At 43.1% G+C, this 17,280-nt stretch overlaps 1 protein-coding gene and 1 long non-coding RNA gene across 2 annotated transcripts in view; both read right to left on the bottom strand.

The window, feature by feature from the left end:
* Window positions 1-710: 710 nt before the first annotated feature.
* Window positions 711-1,430, bottom strand: LOC109198668 (uncharacterized). Its single transcript, XR_002059350.1, has 3 exons — window positions 1,396-1,430; window positions 1,170-1,265; window positions 711-736 (listed from the first exon to the last, which is right to left on the bottom strand). It is a non-coding gene; the product is annotated as an uncharacterized LOC109198668 (long non-coding RNA).
* A 549-nt stretch (window positions 1,431-1,979) lies between these two features.
* si:cabz01007794.1 (mucin-5AC) overlaps window positions 1,980-17,280 on the bottom strand; it is a 67,295-nt gene continuing 51,994 nt past the window's right edge. Inside the window, exons 17-22 of the mRNA XM_025904788.1 lie at window positions 4,039-4,192; window positions 3,711-3,889; window positions 3,361-3,546; window positions 3,135-3,230; window positions 2,547-2,700; window positions 1,980-2,134 (exon numbers count right to left, since the gene is read on the bottom strand). Coding sequence (XP_025760573.1) covers window positions 1,980-2,134; window positions 2,547-2,700; window positions 3,135-3,230; window positions 3,361-3,546; window positions 3,711-3,889; window positions 4,039-4,192 — 924 coding nt within the window. The remainder of the gene's footprint in view (window positions 2,135-2,546; window positions 2,701-3,134; window positions 3,231-3,360; window positions 3,547-3,710; window positions 3,890-4,038; window positions 4,193-17,280) is intronic.

The following is a 17,280-nucleotide window of genomic DNA, read 5'->3' as shown; positions in this document are numbered from 1 at the left end:
CACATTAGTGTCAGGCACCAGTGGGGCAGGTGTTGTTGGAGCTGCAGTTGTGTTGGGTGGTGCTGTGGTGTTGGAATTAATCTGATTATTGATAGTGGCATTAACATTTGCCAGGTCTACCACACCAGTTGTTATCTTGGCAGTAGGGCTTCCCAGACCATCAGAACCTGAAAGAACAACCATAGACAAAAAGATCACTGTTGTGTTTAAAGTGCATGACAACATATTGTAGTGGGCCAGGGCTGTTCGGGGTTTTGTTACTGACATTAATGTTCTGTTGCCATGGTTATGGGTGACGCTCTCTCTGCAACTGTGTGTTTCCCGGTGAGAGAGCGCCATTTTGTGTTGTTGTTGTTGTGGTTGCGGCGTGGAGCAGTTTGCTAGCGCAGTGCTCCTGCGCAGATTTAAATAAATGGCTGTGCTCCCTGGCTAGCTCGCGGGAAGCAAGACCAAACAATACCTCTGTCTCCTCCTTGTCTGAGCTCGCCACACTATTGATATATCGTCTGTGATAGTGTCTGTAATGTTGGGTGTCAGTGGTCTGTTGAAAGGGCAATTGATGTGATGTTGATGTGTTAGCTTACTGGCATTGTAAGTTCCAGTGGAGACTGACATTGAGAAACTTGTAGTGCTTGTGTCTGCTCTAGTTGTGGTGCTAGTAGAGTCTGGTACTGTGGCAGCAAACTGACACTGGATTTCTTTCCACTGACTTGCCCCTCACATTGTTGACTTTAAGCTGCAGAAGAAAACAGATCACAACAAAAAGAGTTTTCATTCGCATTATTCTAACTGATGTTCATGGTCATAGTTTAATTAACATTTGCCTTGATATTGAGTAGAAGACTCAGAAGGCAGACCTGCATCTATGTATGTACTTTAATTACAACCACAGAACGCACTCACAGAATTTACAGTGTTTGGTTGTAATTAGGATAATCAGTATTTTATTGTTACAGTTAAATACAGGTGAAGGCAACACAAGATCTTTAGGTAGAATAAGGCAGATAGGCAGAATGATCATTTATCAAACTAATGACACAAAGAAAGAAAATTGGGGAAATTTATTGTTTAGTCCTTAATGTAAACCAAATAGGACAAATGTTGTAAACATTTCTTTTTTAAAAGATGCCAATCAAATAACAAAAAGTTTAACTTCTAGTAGAACTCACCGGTGTGCGAGTCAGCTTGCCGTTGTTCAGAAGAGCACTGAAGAATTTGACTACACCATTGTTATTTGCACAGATGTAGGTTGTGTCATTGACTCCCTGTGGTGAAAAACCAGACATTGTAAATGTTACCTCTCTATAAAGATGACGACTAACAAAATACTAGACTGTCTCATTGTTAAACTTCACTGCATTTTCATTTGTGCTGAAATGATCAAATTTGACATACCTGTGTGTTACGTGACAGGGTGGCAGCAATGTAGCGTCTGATTCTCCTGCAAGGTCAAACATAAAATTTTGACCTCCAAGCGCTTGGGCACCAAGGAAGAAACATGTCCGTTTGAGGGGTCACAGCCAGAGGGCTGAGCTGCACACAGCTGTTTCCTGCCACATTCAGTTCTAGTAATAGAGGCCTGCAAGAACAAATAAGATCCATGTTAGTGAATGGGCAGTGTATATGTTAATAGGTACTGATCAATGCTATTTTATTATCCCCTGATATGGATTTCCTCAGTCTTTTGCTTTAGTAATTAAATAATTATTTTATTTATTTTTAAGTTTTCTACATTACTCACATTAAGAATTGTCACATTAGTGTCAGGCCAGTGGTCACAGCACCAGTTGTATCTTGCAGTAGGGCTTCCCAGACCATCAGAACCTGAAAGAACAACCATAGACAAAAAGATCACTGATGTGTTTTTTTTAAAGTGCATGACAACATATTGTAAGTGGGCCAGAGGCTGTTCCGGGTTTTGTTGACGACATTAATGTCTGTTGCCATGGTTACGGGTGACGTCTCTCTGAACTGTTGGTTCAAGGGCCATGTGTGACAGGTGTTGTTGGAGCTGCGTTGTGTTGGTGGTGCTGTGGTGTTGGAATTAATCTGATTATTGATAGTGGCATTACATTTGCCAGGTCTACCACACCAGTTGTTATCTTGGCAGTAGGGCTTCCCAGACCATCAGAACCTGAAAGAACAACCATAGACAAAAAGATCACTGATGTGTTTAAAGTGCATGACAACATATTGTAGTGGGCCAGAGCTGTTCGGGTTTTGTTACCGACATTAATGTTCTGTTGCCATGGTTACGGGTGACGCTCTCTCTGCAACTTGTGTTTCCCGGTGAGAGAGCGCCATTTTGTGTGTTGTTGTTGTGGTTGCGGCGCGGAGCAGTTTGCTAGCGGCAGTGCTCCTGCGCAGATTTAAATAAATGGCTGTGCTCCTGGCTAGCTCGCGGAAGCAAGACCAAACAATACTCTGTCTCCTCCTTGTCTGAGCTCGCCACACTATTGATATATCGTCTGTGATAGTGTCTGTAATGTTGGGTGTGAGTGGTCTGTTGAAAGGGCAATTGATGTGATGTTGATGTGTTAGCTTACTGGCATTGTAAGTTCCAGTGGAGACTGACATTGAGAAACTTGTAGTGCTTGTGTCTGCTCTAGTTGTGGTGCTAGTAGAGTCTGGTACTGTGGCAGCAAACTGACACTGGATGTTCTTTCCACTGACTTTGCCCCTCACATTGTTGACTTTAAGCTGCAGAAGAAAACAGATCACAACAAAAAGAGTTTTCATTCGCATTATTCTAACTGATGTTCATGGTCATAGTTTAATTAACATTTGCCTTGATATTGAGTAGAAGACTCAGAAGGCAGACCTGCATCTATGTATGTACTTTAATTACAACCACAGAACGCACTCACAGAATTTACAGTGTTTGGTTGTAATTAGGATAATCAGTATTTTATTGTTACAGTTAAATACAGGTGAAGGCAACACAAGATCTTTAGGTAGAATAAGGCAGATAGGCAGAATGATCATTTATCAAACTAATGACACAAAGAAAAGAAAATTGGGGAAATTTATTGTTTAGTCCTTAATGTAAACCAAATAGGACAAATGTTGTAAACATTTCTTTTTTAAAAGATGCCAATCAAATAACAAAAAGTTTAACTTCTAGTAGAACTCACCGGTGTGCGAGTCAGCTTGCCGTTGTTCAGAAGAGCACTGAAGAATTTGACTACACCATTGTTATTTGCACAGATGTAGGTTGTGTCATTGACTCCCTGTGGTGAAAAACCAGACATTGTAAATGTTACCTCTCTATAAAGATGACGACTAACAAAATACTAGACTGTCTCATTGTTAAACTTCACTGCATTTTCATTTGTGCTGAAATGATCAAATTTGACATACCTGTGTGTTACGTGACAGGGTGGCAGCAATGTAGCCGTCTGATTCTCCTGCAAGGTCAAACATAAAATTTTGACCTCCAAGCGCTTGGGCACCAAGGAAGAAACATGTCCCGTTTGAGGGGTCACAGCCAGAGGGCTGAGCTGCACACAGCTGTTTCCTGCCACATTCAGTTCTAGTAATAGAGGCCTGCAAGAACAAATAAGATCCATGTTAGTGAATGGGGCAGTGTATATGTTAATAGGTACTGATCAATGCTATTTTATTATCCCCTGATATGGATTTCCTCAGTCTTTTGCTTTAGTAATTAAATAATTATTTTATTTATTTTTAAGTTTTTCTACATTACTCACATTAAGAATTGTCACATTAGTGTCAGGCACCAGTGGGGCAGGTGTTGTTGGAGCTGCAGTTGTGTTGGGTGGTGCTGTGGTGTTGGAATTAATCTGATTATTGATAGTGGCATTAACATTTGCCAGGTCTACCACACCAGTTGTTATCTTGGCAGTAGGGCTTCCCAGACCATCAGAACCTGAAAGAACAACCATAGACAAAAAGATCACTGATGTGTTTAAAGTTCATGACAACATATTGATATATCGTCTGTGATAGTGTCTGTAATGTTGGGTGTCAGTGGTCTGTTGAAATGGCAATTGATGTGATGTTGATGTGTTAGCTTACTGGCATTGTAAGTTCCAGTGGAGACTGACATTGAGAAACTTGTAGTGCTTGTGTCTGCTCTAGTTGTGGTGCTAGTAGAGTCTGGTACTGTGGCAGCAAACTGACACTGGATGTTCTTTCCACTGACTTTGCCCCTCACAGTGTTGACTTTAAGCTGCAGAAGAAAACAGATCACAACAAAAAGAGTTTTCATTCACATTATTCTAACTGATGTTCATGGTCATAGTTTAATTAACATTTGCCTTGATATTGAGTAGAAGACTCAGAAGGCAGACCTGCATCTATGTATGTACTTTAATTACAACCACAGAACGCACTTACAGAATTTACAGTGTTTGGTTGTAATTAGGATAATAAGTGTTTCATTGTTACAGTTAAATACAGGTTAAGGCAACACAAGATCATTAGGGAGATAGGCAGAATAATCATTTTTTAAACTAATGATAGTAAAAAAAGAATATTTGGGAAGTTTATTGTTTAGTCCTTAATGTAAACCAAATCGGACTAATGTTAATGTTGTAAATATTTCCTTTTTAAAAGATGCCAATCAAATAACAAAAAGTTTAACTTCTAGTAGAACTCACCGGTGTGCGAGTCAGCTTGCCGTTGTTCAGAAGAGCACTGAAGAATTTGACTACACCATTGTTATTTGCACAGATGTAGGTTGTGTCATTGACTCCCTGTGGTGAAAAACCAGACATTGTAAATGTTACCTCTCTATAAAGATGACGACTAACAAAATACTAGACTGTCTCATTGTTAAACTTCACTGCATTTTCATTTGTGCTGAAATGATCAAATTTGACATACCTGTGTGTTACGTGACAGGGTGGCAGCAATGTAGCCGTCTGATTCTCCTGCAAGGTCAAACATAAAATTTTGACCTCCAAGCGCTTGGGCACCAAGGAAGAAACATGTCCCGTTTGAGGGGTCACAGCCAGAGGGCTGAGCTGCACACAGCTGTTTCCTGCCACATTCAGTTCTAGTAATAGAGGCCTGCAAGAACAAATAAGATCCATGTTAGTGAAAGCGGCAGTGTATATGTTAATAGGTACTGATCAATGCCACTTTATTGTCCCCTAATATTTTTTTCTTCAGTCTTCTGCTTCAGTAATTGTGGTGGAGGTGTGGTCCCGGGCTCGGCTGCAGGGGAGGAGTGGTGCAGTGAGCTCAACGGGGCGGTGCTGAAGAGGCAGGTGAGAACAGCTGATGACGGTTTCCTTCCCCTTTTTTAGTGAGACGGGACAGGAGCGGAGGGGAGGAAGCTGGGATCAGCTGAGAGCAGAGCTGTACAGACTACGGACTGTCACAACAAATGAAAACTAAAAATAAACGTGGCATCTGGCAATAAAGAACTGCGTGTGTGTGTACGTTTGTGAAGTGCATCTCACAGTAATTAACTAATTATTTTATTTATATTTTTTAATGATTTTATTTATTTTTAAAGTTTTTTCTACATTACTCACATTAAGAATTGTCACATTACTGTTAGGCACTAGTGGGGCAGGTGTTGTTGGAGCTGCAGTCGTGTTGGATCGTGGTGGGGTGGTGGTGTTGGTGCCAGTGTTGCTGCTTGCATTGGTGATGGTGTTGGAGGTGGTATTGTTGCTGGTAGTGTTTGTGCTGGTTGCTGGAGTCACACTGGTTGTGTTATTTTGAGCATAAGTGCCCATGAAACACCCAGTCAGCATCACAAACAGGAGAGTGAGGACTAGTCTGCTGTCCATGCCTGAAACAGAGGGAATGATACAGATTGAGTAACCTCTAACTATTAACTGTAAGTGCAGTGAAGTTTATTACGGCACTGTATTTAACAACATTTACTGTCACTACAGCTACACTCTCTCTCTCTCTCTCTCTCTCTCTCTCTCTCGGTGGGTGGGTGGTTTTTTCATTACATAATTTGTTCACCAGAGTATAATATCTGGTGAACAATATCTTTAGCACTGAGGTCAGTGCAAGGTTAACATACTTCATCTGTGCACACCATTCAAACATAGCATAGGAGATGCTGGCTTATATAACAACGGTGAGGACTTTTACAAAATAATCAGTAGCACTTACAGTACAGGCTCTAGAATCAAGTGCAGCAAGAAAACATAATATGTTTTTACAGATAATAGAAGTATGGAGTTAAATAACAAAAAGACATAACATTAAACCACAAAATACTAACTAATAAATCCCACCACCAGATATCACAAGTAAAGTTGCTCAAATAAATAAGAAAAAAAATCAAAGCAAACTGGCAACTGATATAAGAGTGCCATAAATGCAATGAAACATTAAGATTTAACCCAATAATTAAAGCAATAAATTCGTTTTTGTTTTTAAATGATTAATATATTTTCATTGGAAAGTAAGCCTAATATTCTTTCAGTTTATAATAAAGGTACTCCAGAATCTAAAAAAGTTATTTAGGTTATACTGTTTTCATATATATATAATGAAATACTATTGAAAACTAACTGCAATCCTAATTTATTTATTGTTAAAATTATAAATTAATACTCTTCACAAGACACTGTTAGACAGTGAATAGCAAAATTAAACAGATTTTGAAAAAAAAAAACTAATTTAAAAACTGATATGATGTTGCATATGTATTGTTTTTGCCTACCTGTAAGTTTTCTTATCTCCAGTGCAAATAATGGTACAAATTGAATTAAAGATATATCATTCCTCAGATTTTGTCAACGTAGTTTTAGTCTCAGGTCGGGCTTGGACCGCTTCTGATGTACCCAGTGGCTTCCAGGTGAACAACTGACACCTGTTCACTTTCTGTCACTGTTAAATAAGCAGAGGGGAGGGGAGAAAATGACCAGGATTACAAAAGCATTACATGTGAAACTCTGCCATCACTCTAGTAATCAGGGTGGGGCGAGGAATAAGGCTTAAGGGTGTGTCGCATGGAAACAAACCTGAATTTTGTCTTTCCACCTCTTTGTTTTAGAGTTTTGTTTCTAAATGCACCACTTCCTTGACAATGCATGCAACCTACATGGATATTGTGGTAAAAACAGGGGATCTACTTCAATCTTTAATGTGTACTCCCATCCAACAGCAATGAGACTAATTACCAAATCTTTTTATTAACTCTGAAAATGTGCAAGAAAGAAAGAATGATTGAACAGCTCACAGAGGCATTCAGGTTTATACATACTTGGAGAAATTTGACTGAACTGACTGGGCTTTTTTTTTTCAAATATCAAAATAATACTACTGACTGATTCAGAAACGTTAAAGAAAATTGATCTGCCTCAAAGGCACAAGGCACCTCTCAACAAATGGCCACAAGGCACAAAGCTCGGTTTGTTCCTCGTAGCCATTTGTGTAAACGTAATATGTTCCATTGTCTGAAGTGGGTTATAAGTGTCCTCCTGAGTAGAAGGCCACTTTAAAGATTTGACTGAAGATCAAGGTCCAGATCTGGGAGGAGATCCATCAGGACACCATCGTCCATATGATCTGTGTGCTTTCAAAATGTTCCTTCATTGCTGCTTCTTAACTTCCACGTCAGAATGTCCGAGAAAGAATGAGGGTGGAACTCTTACCTGTCAGTCAGGGTGTATTGTTGGCATTAATCAGGGTCAGTGGCGTGAAGTTATTTCTTCGTCAGCCTTTAATATGGAAAACTGGCCGTGCTGGTTGGTTTACTGCACATGAAACTGGTCGTATGCTTCCCTGGGTTTTTTGGGGTCAGGTGGGTGCAGATGCAGTGAATATGGGGCTGCACTACATCCTGCAACACCTCGACGGCCCGGGAACTTATGCCAGGGTCCTGTTTGTGGACTTTAGTTCGGCTTTTAACACCATCGTGCCTGAACTTCTCTCTTCCAAACTCTCCCAGCTCAGCGCGTCTCCAGCTACCTGTCAGTGGATCACCACATTCCTGACAGACAGAAAGCAACAAGTGAGGCTGGGGGAGATCACCTCTGAAACTCGGTCCCTCAGTATTGGTGCCCCTCAAGGATGTGTCCTCTCACCACTACTGTTCTCCCGCTACACTAATGACTGCACCTCCAAGAACTCGGCTGTTAAACTCCTAAAGTTTGCAGATGACACCACCGTCATTGGCCTCATTCAGGATGGTGATGAGTCTGCATACCGGCAGGAAATTGAGTGGCTGGTACTCTGGTGCAGTCAGCACAATCTGGAGCTGAACACTCTTAAAACTGTAGAGATGACAGTGGACTTCAGGAGACATCCCTCAACTCTGCCCCCCCTCATCATATCAGACAGCCCTGTGTCGACTGTGAAGATCTTCAAGTTCCTGGGTACCACCATCTCCCAGGACCTGAAGTGGGAGACCAACATCAACTCCATCCTCAAAAAGACCCAGCAGAGGATGTACTTCCTGAGACAACTGGGGAAGTACAGTCTTCCACAGGAGCTGCTAATCCAGTTCTACACTGCGGTCACTGAGTCTGTCCTGTGCTCCTCCATCACAGGCTGGCATGGTGCAGCCACTAAACAGGACAGGAGCAGACTGCAGCGGACTGTACAGGCAGCAGAAAAGATCATCGGCATGCCCCCTGCCCTCCATGATCTGTACCTCTCAAGAACCAGGAAACGGGCAGGGAAAATCATCACAGACCCCTCACACCCTGGACACAGACTTTTTGATCTGCTGCCCTCTGGCAGACGGTACAGTGCACCCAAATGGAATGCACATTGCAGAGTACATGAATGGGAAGTAGGAATTCCTCCTCTCTATACTTACACTCCTCCCTAAAAAAAGCCAAGCCATCATCTCCATATTGTGTGTCCCACGTTTCGAGTTTCATTGGAGTGTACCCAAGTGCACAAGATGTAAAACAATGTATTAGTTTTTTTTAAGCCATTCACCGAGTTCCTGTCAAGATGCCATTCATTTAAGAGACTAATAATTTTTTTGAATTTAAATTGTGCTAACTTCAACGCAGTAACATTAAAAATAAAACATATTAGAACTCGTTTTTGTTGGACACAAGAACAACTCAAGCATATTTTTCGGGAGCTGAACTAGGGCTTACAAGTTTGCCGTGCCCCTGGGGACCAGTGCGAGGTTGTGCGGCAGATCCCGGCGTGGAGGGTCCAGACACTCCCACAGCGCAGACTTTGCTATCTACACAGAGCGTTTCTGGTGTGGCAAAAAGAGACAATACAGCGTGTTTCTCTGCTCCCGGTAAGCATGTCTGTTGTAGCCTGCCCTTTATAAATATCTCTTTGATTATTCAAACAGTGTTTAAAATGTGACTCATTTGTTATCCAAAAACATTTTCTCTATATTACTGATTTAAAATATACATATATATATCAAGTTTTTAGCTCAAATAGACTCTTGAGCATATTCATATAGCAAAATCCGTAATGGCATAACCAGTGTGCACCCTAATGTACATCTTTGAACTGTATGTTAATCAGTACTTGAAGCGTACCTCTGAAAAGAGTCCATCATTTGTGAATTTACTGATTTGTTTGTTTTCACAAACTGCGGATGATGAAATCCAAAATTACTTTTTTATGCAATGCATGCACAAGAATCCAAATCTCTGTATCACAATGATTTCATTAAAGCTTTATTATTTTATGGGGGTAATATCACAAATTACCGTAGATCATTACTAGGGAACAAAAAAGGAGGATCACATCAGCAGTGTTGCTGGGAGACAGAAGTCTTGACACGTGCTTATAACTTAAAACACAAAAAACTCAGTTACAGCTGATAAGATTTATGGTATAAACCAGACTTTCACAGTCTGCATCTTTTCCGGGTTTTTTCTGCTTTTGTTCACTCCTAGTTTTTTAATCACACAACAACCCACAGAGCCCACTAACTATTAGCTGCTTTTCCCCCTAAACAGTCAGTTGACTAAGAGAAATGCAATCCATTATTGTGCACGCTGAAGGAGATGTGCTCCATAGTCAAACTTATATTTCCTTAACTTACATCCTATGTTCGGTTTAATTCCGGCTTCCCTTTATGGTTTGATGGAAAATTGGTTAAACGATTGCTCAACTTATGTCTGAATGACGGCAGATAATTCTGGTGAAAAGGAAACTGACCCCGTAAGCACTTTGCAGCTGAGTTGAGGGCTCGTGGAAATAATGTCAGGAGGTGTCCAGCGTGAGTACGTGTGCGGCCTGACATTCCATTTGGGACATCTGACAGACTCATTAGTGTAACTCAGGGTGTGAGCAGCAACTCCTGTATACTAAACATAAGAAAAGTAATGTGTAGGGCTTCTTTTTTAAAAAAAAAGAGATTCCAGGGCTCATGCTCATATGGTTTTCTTTTATCCAAAAACAGGTTAGCTTAGCGATCATGTAACTGTGTCCTTGACCTTTTTACCAGTTTGAGGAGTTGGTTCCTAATGCTGTCTGGTCCAGATATTTGGGATGGTTCAAATGCCGAGTCTCCAAATGCAGACAAAAGGATTTTCCATGTTATTTCTTAAATGCGTATAAATGAGATCGGATGATGTCCGATAAAAGTAATGAACAATAAATGTAAATCTGTTTTCTTTTTAAAACTTTGCAGACTCATTTACCCACTCCAGTGAAAGCAATAAAAAAAGATCATGGCTTTAATGAGATTATGAACAAAATGCATTACATTTTGTTTTTTTGCTACATTAACAACTTTTCCAACTCTGATTCTCTGCAGGACCAACACGGACATCAGTTCAGACTGAAATCCAGTTCAGACAGCACACGCAACATGTTCAAGCTTGCACGGAGGCCTTTCAGTAAATATAAGAAGATGGTTAAGGCGAGAGATTACTATTCTGTCTTTTACATCGGTACAAAGGGAGGACTAAATGCCAAAAATGAGAGAAGTTTTTCAAAAAAAAATGACGCTTTAAAACAGTTCAAGTATCTTTGTGTTTACGAGGAGAAGGGAATAACTGCGGCCGAGGCTCTGAGAAGAGACGGTCGCTTCACCGATGACCTGGGCTACTTTGAGCTGGTTAACATCAATGACGAACGTAAGACTGAGTGCACAGACATAACTGATCGTCTGGACAATAAGAAATTCCAGATATGTTTTCCACAGGGAGCAGATACGGAAATAAAAGATGTAGCCTTCCCAGGGCAGCAGAAACCTCCACACGCATCAAATAAAGCAAAGCGCAGCGGTGGAATGACATCAGTCTTAGATGTAGCACGACAGAAAACGGCAATCAAAGAAAAGGGTAGCAGCATTGACCGTAAGGAGGTTTACGATCTTCTTTGTCAGCAGTATCCGCGTCTGAAAGGATGGATGGAGAGTAGATTCCCTAAAAATTCTTTTCTGGAAGCACTGAAATACAGGAAAGAGTGCTTTGGAAAGAGCCGACAGCCTTTTACTGAAATTCGCAGTGTTATGTTGCTGCTCGAACTGAACGAGTAAGTTTGTCTCATAACTGGTTCCTTCTACTGGGTTAAATCAAACGCACCTAACTGGCGTGAATTTGTAAACGTTACTGTGGTCTTTAACTTTGAAGACCAAGAATCAGACAGGAACAATCTTAGCGCTAAGGTGTTCATCGGCACCGATAAGTTAGATTATGTCATACTTAAGCTGGAAACAGAGAAAGTGCCGCCAGGGCTCCTTAAGAGATTTGGACCTGTACCTTCAGACGGCAAGGCCTGTGTCGTCGGACACCCAGGAGGAGGAGTGAAAAAAATGAGTCCTACATGTGTCATCGAGAAAGAGAGGTGAGAGAACGCTGAGAATAATGAAAATTTAGAAGACTGCGATGAATTTTGCAGTCTTTGTGAAATCAATCAGCAGATCAAAAACGACCCGTATGAAAATATCTACGTCACCTACAACACTCTCATGTACCATGGCTCTTCCAGCTCCCCGGTTTTTGATGCCCACGGACGAGTGTTTGTTTTGCACAGTGGCGGGTTTTTCTATGGGTTTCCGAATCTTAGCGAGAATGTGATTGAGTACGCCTTTCCTCTGCTCACTATATTTGAAAACTTTGTGGATAATCTGAAGAAAGATGGGTATGGGGAGGTGTTGGAAAGAGTTGAGCAGGAGGCAAAGGGAAATCCTCACCTAGAAAACATTATAGCCTCTGTTGTGGGGTCAAAGCAAGGCAAACCTGACGCGTTGTTGCAGAAAGTTGAGAGTAAAACAGATTCTGAGGAGATGGGTGATGCGTGAGAATCTCCGGTCAAAGCACATACGGCTGTGTAGAGACAGAATGATTGTAGTAGTTTGCTTGCCTTCTGTTTTGTACAGACAAGTGTTGAACTCTTATTTTACAAATTCTTAGTTTTCACTCATTATCATTATTATTACGACAACAAAACAAAACTACAATTACACTTTTTAAAAAAAGGAAACACAATTTGTCCTTGTTCTTTTCCAAAAATGGTTAAATTTATCGACCAACAGTGAAAATGGTTGTCAAGAGCCCCATACTCACTGCCTTTGTCGTAATAATAATGTAGCGGGCCAGGGCTGTTCGGGGTTTTGTTATTGACATTTATGTTCTGTTGCCATGGTTCCAGGTCACGCTCTCTCTGCAACTGTGTGTTTCCGGGTGAGAGAGCGCCATTTTGTGTTGTTGTTGTTGGTGCCGTGCTGAGGAGGGAGGTAGCGGCAGTGTTCTGGGCCGATTCTAATAAACAGCTGTGCTTCCAAGAAACCTCTGTCTCCTCTGTGTCCGAGCTCGCCACATTGGTGTCAGAAGTGGGATAGCTCACCCTCGCTGGAATGGAGAGAGACACTCAGAGGCTGGAGCAAGCCGTCGAGGAGAGCATTCGCTGCTTGGGAAGTGGGCGATTGAAGAGAGAGCAAGCGAGCGGCCATGTAAGTCCCCCGACGGGTCCCGACGGGTCCCGACGGCGCGAGTGCACCGCGGCAGCGGCCCGTCGCGACCGACGCTGGGACAGTGCTTCATGGGCTGCCTCTGTCGACCGACACGCCGGGCCCCCGACAGCGAGCAGTGACGCCTGCAACGCCAGCTAAGGTACCGAAATACAACGGGATAACCCCGCTAGAGCCCTACCTCTCACAAGTACGGCTAGCCGCGAGGCATAATGGCTGGAGCGACGAAGAGGCTGCTACACACCTAGCGCTAGCATTGGAAGGAGATGCACTGCAGGTACTCCTTGACCTAGCCCCGTCAGAGCAGCATGAGCTCCAGGCCCTCACCATAGCAATCGAGAGGCGATTCGGGCAGCGGCACTCTACTGATCAGAGCAGGGACCAGCTGACCAACCGGAGCCGTCGGCCGGGGGAGAGCCTGGGCACCTTTGCAGCGGACGTGTTGCTGCATGCTCGTCGTGGCTACCTGGAGTTCCCAGCAGCACCCCGTGAGGAGCTTAGCCTGCATGCTTTTCTGCGAGGACTTTTTCCAGAGCGATTACGCCAACACATCCGCCTGGCCATGCCTCAAACTCTCCGTGAGGCGCTCCTTGAGGCTGAAAGGGCCGAACTCGTGCTCACCTCGCGACCTGACCAGCAGTTGCGCCCCACAAACTACCCTCAAATCAGAGCTGCAGACTGTGACAGTGAGGGGGAGGTCGCGGGGATATGCCAGGCGCAGCCCTCGGTGCCCTGGAGGCGTCCCCGTCGACCGACCGACCGCTGCTACCGGTGCAACGAGCCTGGCCACGTGGCGCGCAACTGCCTGGCGCCCGCCCCGAAGGCCAGAACGATGTGGCCTCAGGGGGATGAGAGGGGGAGCGGTACAGCGAGGGGACCACCACTCCAGCTTCCTGCCCCCCTCCAAGAACGATGCACGGTGGCGGGCCTAGTCGGGCACCTGAAGGGACTCTACCTGAGCTGCTGTGTTGAGGACCAGCCCTGCCAGGCCCTCGTGGACACGGGGTCCACCATTTCCCTAATACGACCTGGTGTGTTTCCTGGAACATCCGGGCCGCTTGTGATGGGTTGGTCGCCCACCGACACCCAGCTGATGACAGTGACGGGGGAGAGAACTGACATGTGGGGGAAGAAACCGTTGCGGATCCGAACGAAGGATCTGGAGCTGGTGCACGACTTCTGGCTTGCTGACATCCAAGACCAGTGCATCATCGGCCTTGATCTGCTGACCCGCTGGGGGGCCTGCGTTGACACCGCGAAGCTGGCTATCACTCTTGGTACAGAGACTCTGGCCCTCCAGTGTGGTCAAAAGCAGGGAACCAGAGACTGCAGGCAGACGCGGCTGGTTCAGCACACCATCGACACCGGCTCTGCTCAACCCATCTGTCTGCGCCCACGCCAGCTGCCCCTCGCGAAACGGCAGGGAGAGCGGGCCCAGGAGGCACGGGGCGTGGCTACTGCTCGGGCCACAGCCGGCGGAGGGGGATGGCTCTCGTTGACCATGCAGCAGCTGAAGCAGGAGCAGGAGGCTGATGCGACGTTGGTTCAGGTGGGGGCCTGGCTGGAGGCAGCACGATGCCCAAGCTGGACAGGGGTGTCAGGACAGGGGCCCGAAGTGAAGGCCTACTACTCCCAGTACAACAATCTGGAGACCCACGACGGCCTCCTGTACCGGAGATGGCGGGCCCCCGAATAGGGCAAGGATCTCCCGCAGCTGTTGGTGCCTCGGTCGCTGTGGTCGCAGGTGGTCGAGCTGTTTTAAAGCGTCATTTTTTTTTAAAAACTTCTCTCTTTTTTGGCATTTAGTCCTCCCTTTGTACTGATGTAAAAGACAGAATAGTAATCTCTCGCCTTAACCATCTTCTTATATTTACTGAAAGGCCTCCGTGCAAGCTTGAACATGTTGCGTGTGCCGTCTGAACTGGATTTCAGTCTGAACTGATGTCCGTGTTGGTCCTGCAGAGAATCAGAGTTGGAAAAGTTGTTAATGTAGCAAAAAAACAAAATGTAATGCATTTTGTTCATAATCTCATTAAAGCCATGATCTTTTTTTATCGCTTTCACTGGAGTGGGTAAATGAGTCTGCAAAGTTTTAAAAAGAAAACAGATTTACATTTATTGTTCATTACTTTTATCGGACATTATCCGATCTCATTTATACGCATTTAAGAAATAACGTGGAAAATATCCTTTTGTTTGCATTTGGAGACTCGGCATTTGAACCATCCCAAATATCTGGACCAGACAGCATTAGGAACCAACTCTTCAAACCGGTAAAAAGGTCAAGGACACAGTTACATGATCGCTAAGCTAACCTGTTTTTGGATAAAAGAAAACCATATGAGCATGAGCCCTGGAATCTCGCTTTTTTTTTTAAAAAGAAGCCCTACACATTACTTTTCTTATGTTTAGTATACAGGAGTTGCTGCTCACACCCTGAGTTACACTAATGAGTCTGTCAGATGTCCCAAATGGAATGTCAGGCCGCACACGTACTCACGCTGGACACCTCCTGACATTATTTCCACGAGCCCTCAACTCAGCTGCAAAGTGCTTACGGGGTCAGTTTCCTTTTCACCAGAATTATCTGCCATCATTCAGACATAAGTTGAGCAATCGTTTAACCAATTTTCCATCAAACCATAAAGGGAAGCCGGAATTAAACCGAACATAGGATGTAAGTTAAGGAAATATAAGTTTGACTATGGAGCACATCTCCGTCAGCGTGCACAATAATGGATTGCATTTCTCTTAGTCAACTGACTGTTTAGGGGGAAAAGCAGCTAATAGTTAGTGGGCTCTGTGGGTTGTTGTGTGATTAAAAAACTAGGAGTGAACAAAAGCAGAAAAAACCTGGAAAAGATGCAGACTGTGAAAGTCTGGTTTATACCATAAATCTTATCAGCTGTAACTGAGTTTTTTGTGTTTTAAGTTATAAGCACGTGTCAAGACTTCTGTCTCCCAGCAACAGTGCTGATGTGATCCTCCTTTTTTGTTCCCTAGTAATGATCTACGGTAATTTGTGATATTGCCCCCATAAAATAATAAAGCTTTAATGAAATCATTGTGATACAGAGATTTGGATTCTTGTGCATGCATTGCATAAAAAAGTAATTTTGGATTTCATCATCCGCAGTTTGTGAAAACAAACAAATCAGTAAATTCACAAATGATGGACTCTTTTCAGAGGTACGCTTCATGTACTGATTAACATACAGTTCAAAGATGTACATTAGGGTGCACACTGGTTATGCCATTACGGATTTTGCTATATGAATATGCTCAAGAGTCTATTTGAGCTAAAAACTTGATATATATATGTATATTTTAAATCAGTAATATAGAGAAAATGTTTTTGGATAACAAACGAGTCACATTTTAAACACTGTTTGAATAATCAAAGAGATATTTATAAAGGGCAGGCTACAACAGACATCCTTACCGGGAGCAGAGAAACACGCTGTATTGTCTCTTTTTGCATAAGCCACACCAGAAATGCTCTGTGTGGATAGCAAAGTCTGCGCTGTGGGAGTGTCTGGACCCTCCACGCCGGGATCTGCCGCACAACCTCGCACTGGTCCCCAGGGGCACGGCAAACTTGTAAGCCCTAGTTCAGCTCCCGAAAAATATGCTTGAATTGTTCTTGTGTCCAACAAAAACGAGTTCTAATATGTTTTATTTTTAATGTTACTGCGTTGAAGTTAGCACAATTTAAATTCAAAAAAATGATTAGTCTCTTAAATGAATGGCATCTTGACAGGAACTCGGTGAATGGCTTAAAAAAAACTAATACATTGTTTTACATCTTGTGCACTTGGGTACACTCCAATGAAACTCGAAACGTGGGACACACAATATGGAGATGATGACTTGTTAGAGAGGAGTGTACGTATAGAGTGGAGGAATTCCTACTTCCCATTCATGTACTCTGCAATCTGCATTGTGTCAAAACTGTCATTGTAGCATGTTTCCTTTTTTTCAGATTAAATAGCTGAGAAAAAAACACATCAAAGTTGAGGTAAGTGGTTACCACAGCTTCTTATTTTTGTTGATTGTTTGTTCATTTTGAATAAATCTGTGTTGCTCTTGAATCACAGACAGAGAGGTGGTATTATTTGTTACTTTCATGGCATACTAGCAGGTCTTGAACATTGCATAGGGTGAATTGTGAGCTATAGCTGCTGGTTTTATGTGTTTAGTTGCTAGCTTGTTTGCTGTTGGACTACACAGCTGCCCTTTGTCACAGATTTTGTTCATTATATTTATGGACAGAATTTTTAGTTGCATTCAAGGTGGTGGTCTCAGGATCTCGATTCTGCACTTTGCAGATGATGTTTTTCTCCTGGCTTCATCAGACCGTGATCTCTAACTCGCACTGGGGGTTTTCCCAGGTGAGTGTTGGGATAAGAATTAACATCTTCAAGTTCAAAGTC

This window comes from Oreochromis niloticus, linkage group LG3 (assembly GCF_001858045.2).
Source record: "Oreochromis niloticus isolate F11D_XX linkage group LG3, O_niloticus_UMD_NMBU, whole genome shotgun sequence".
In the NCBI taxonomy this organism is placed as follows: Eukaryota; Metazoa; Chordata; class Actinopteri; order Cichliformes; family Cichlidae; genus Oreochromis; species Oreochromis niloticus.
This window is presented reverse-complemented; position numbering and strand designations above follow the sequence as displayed.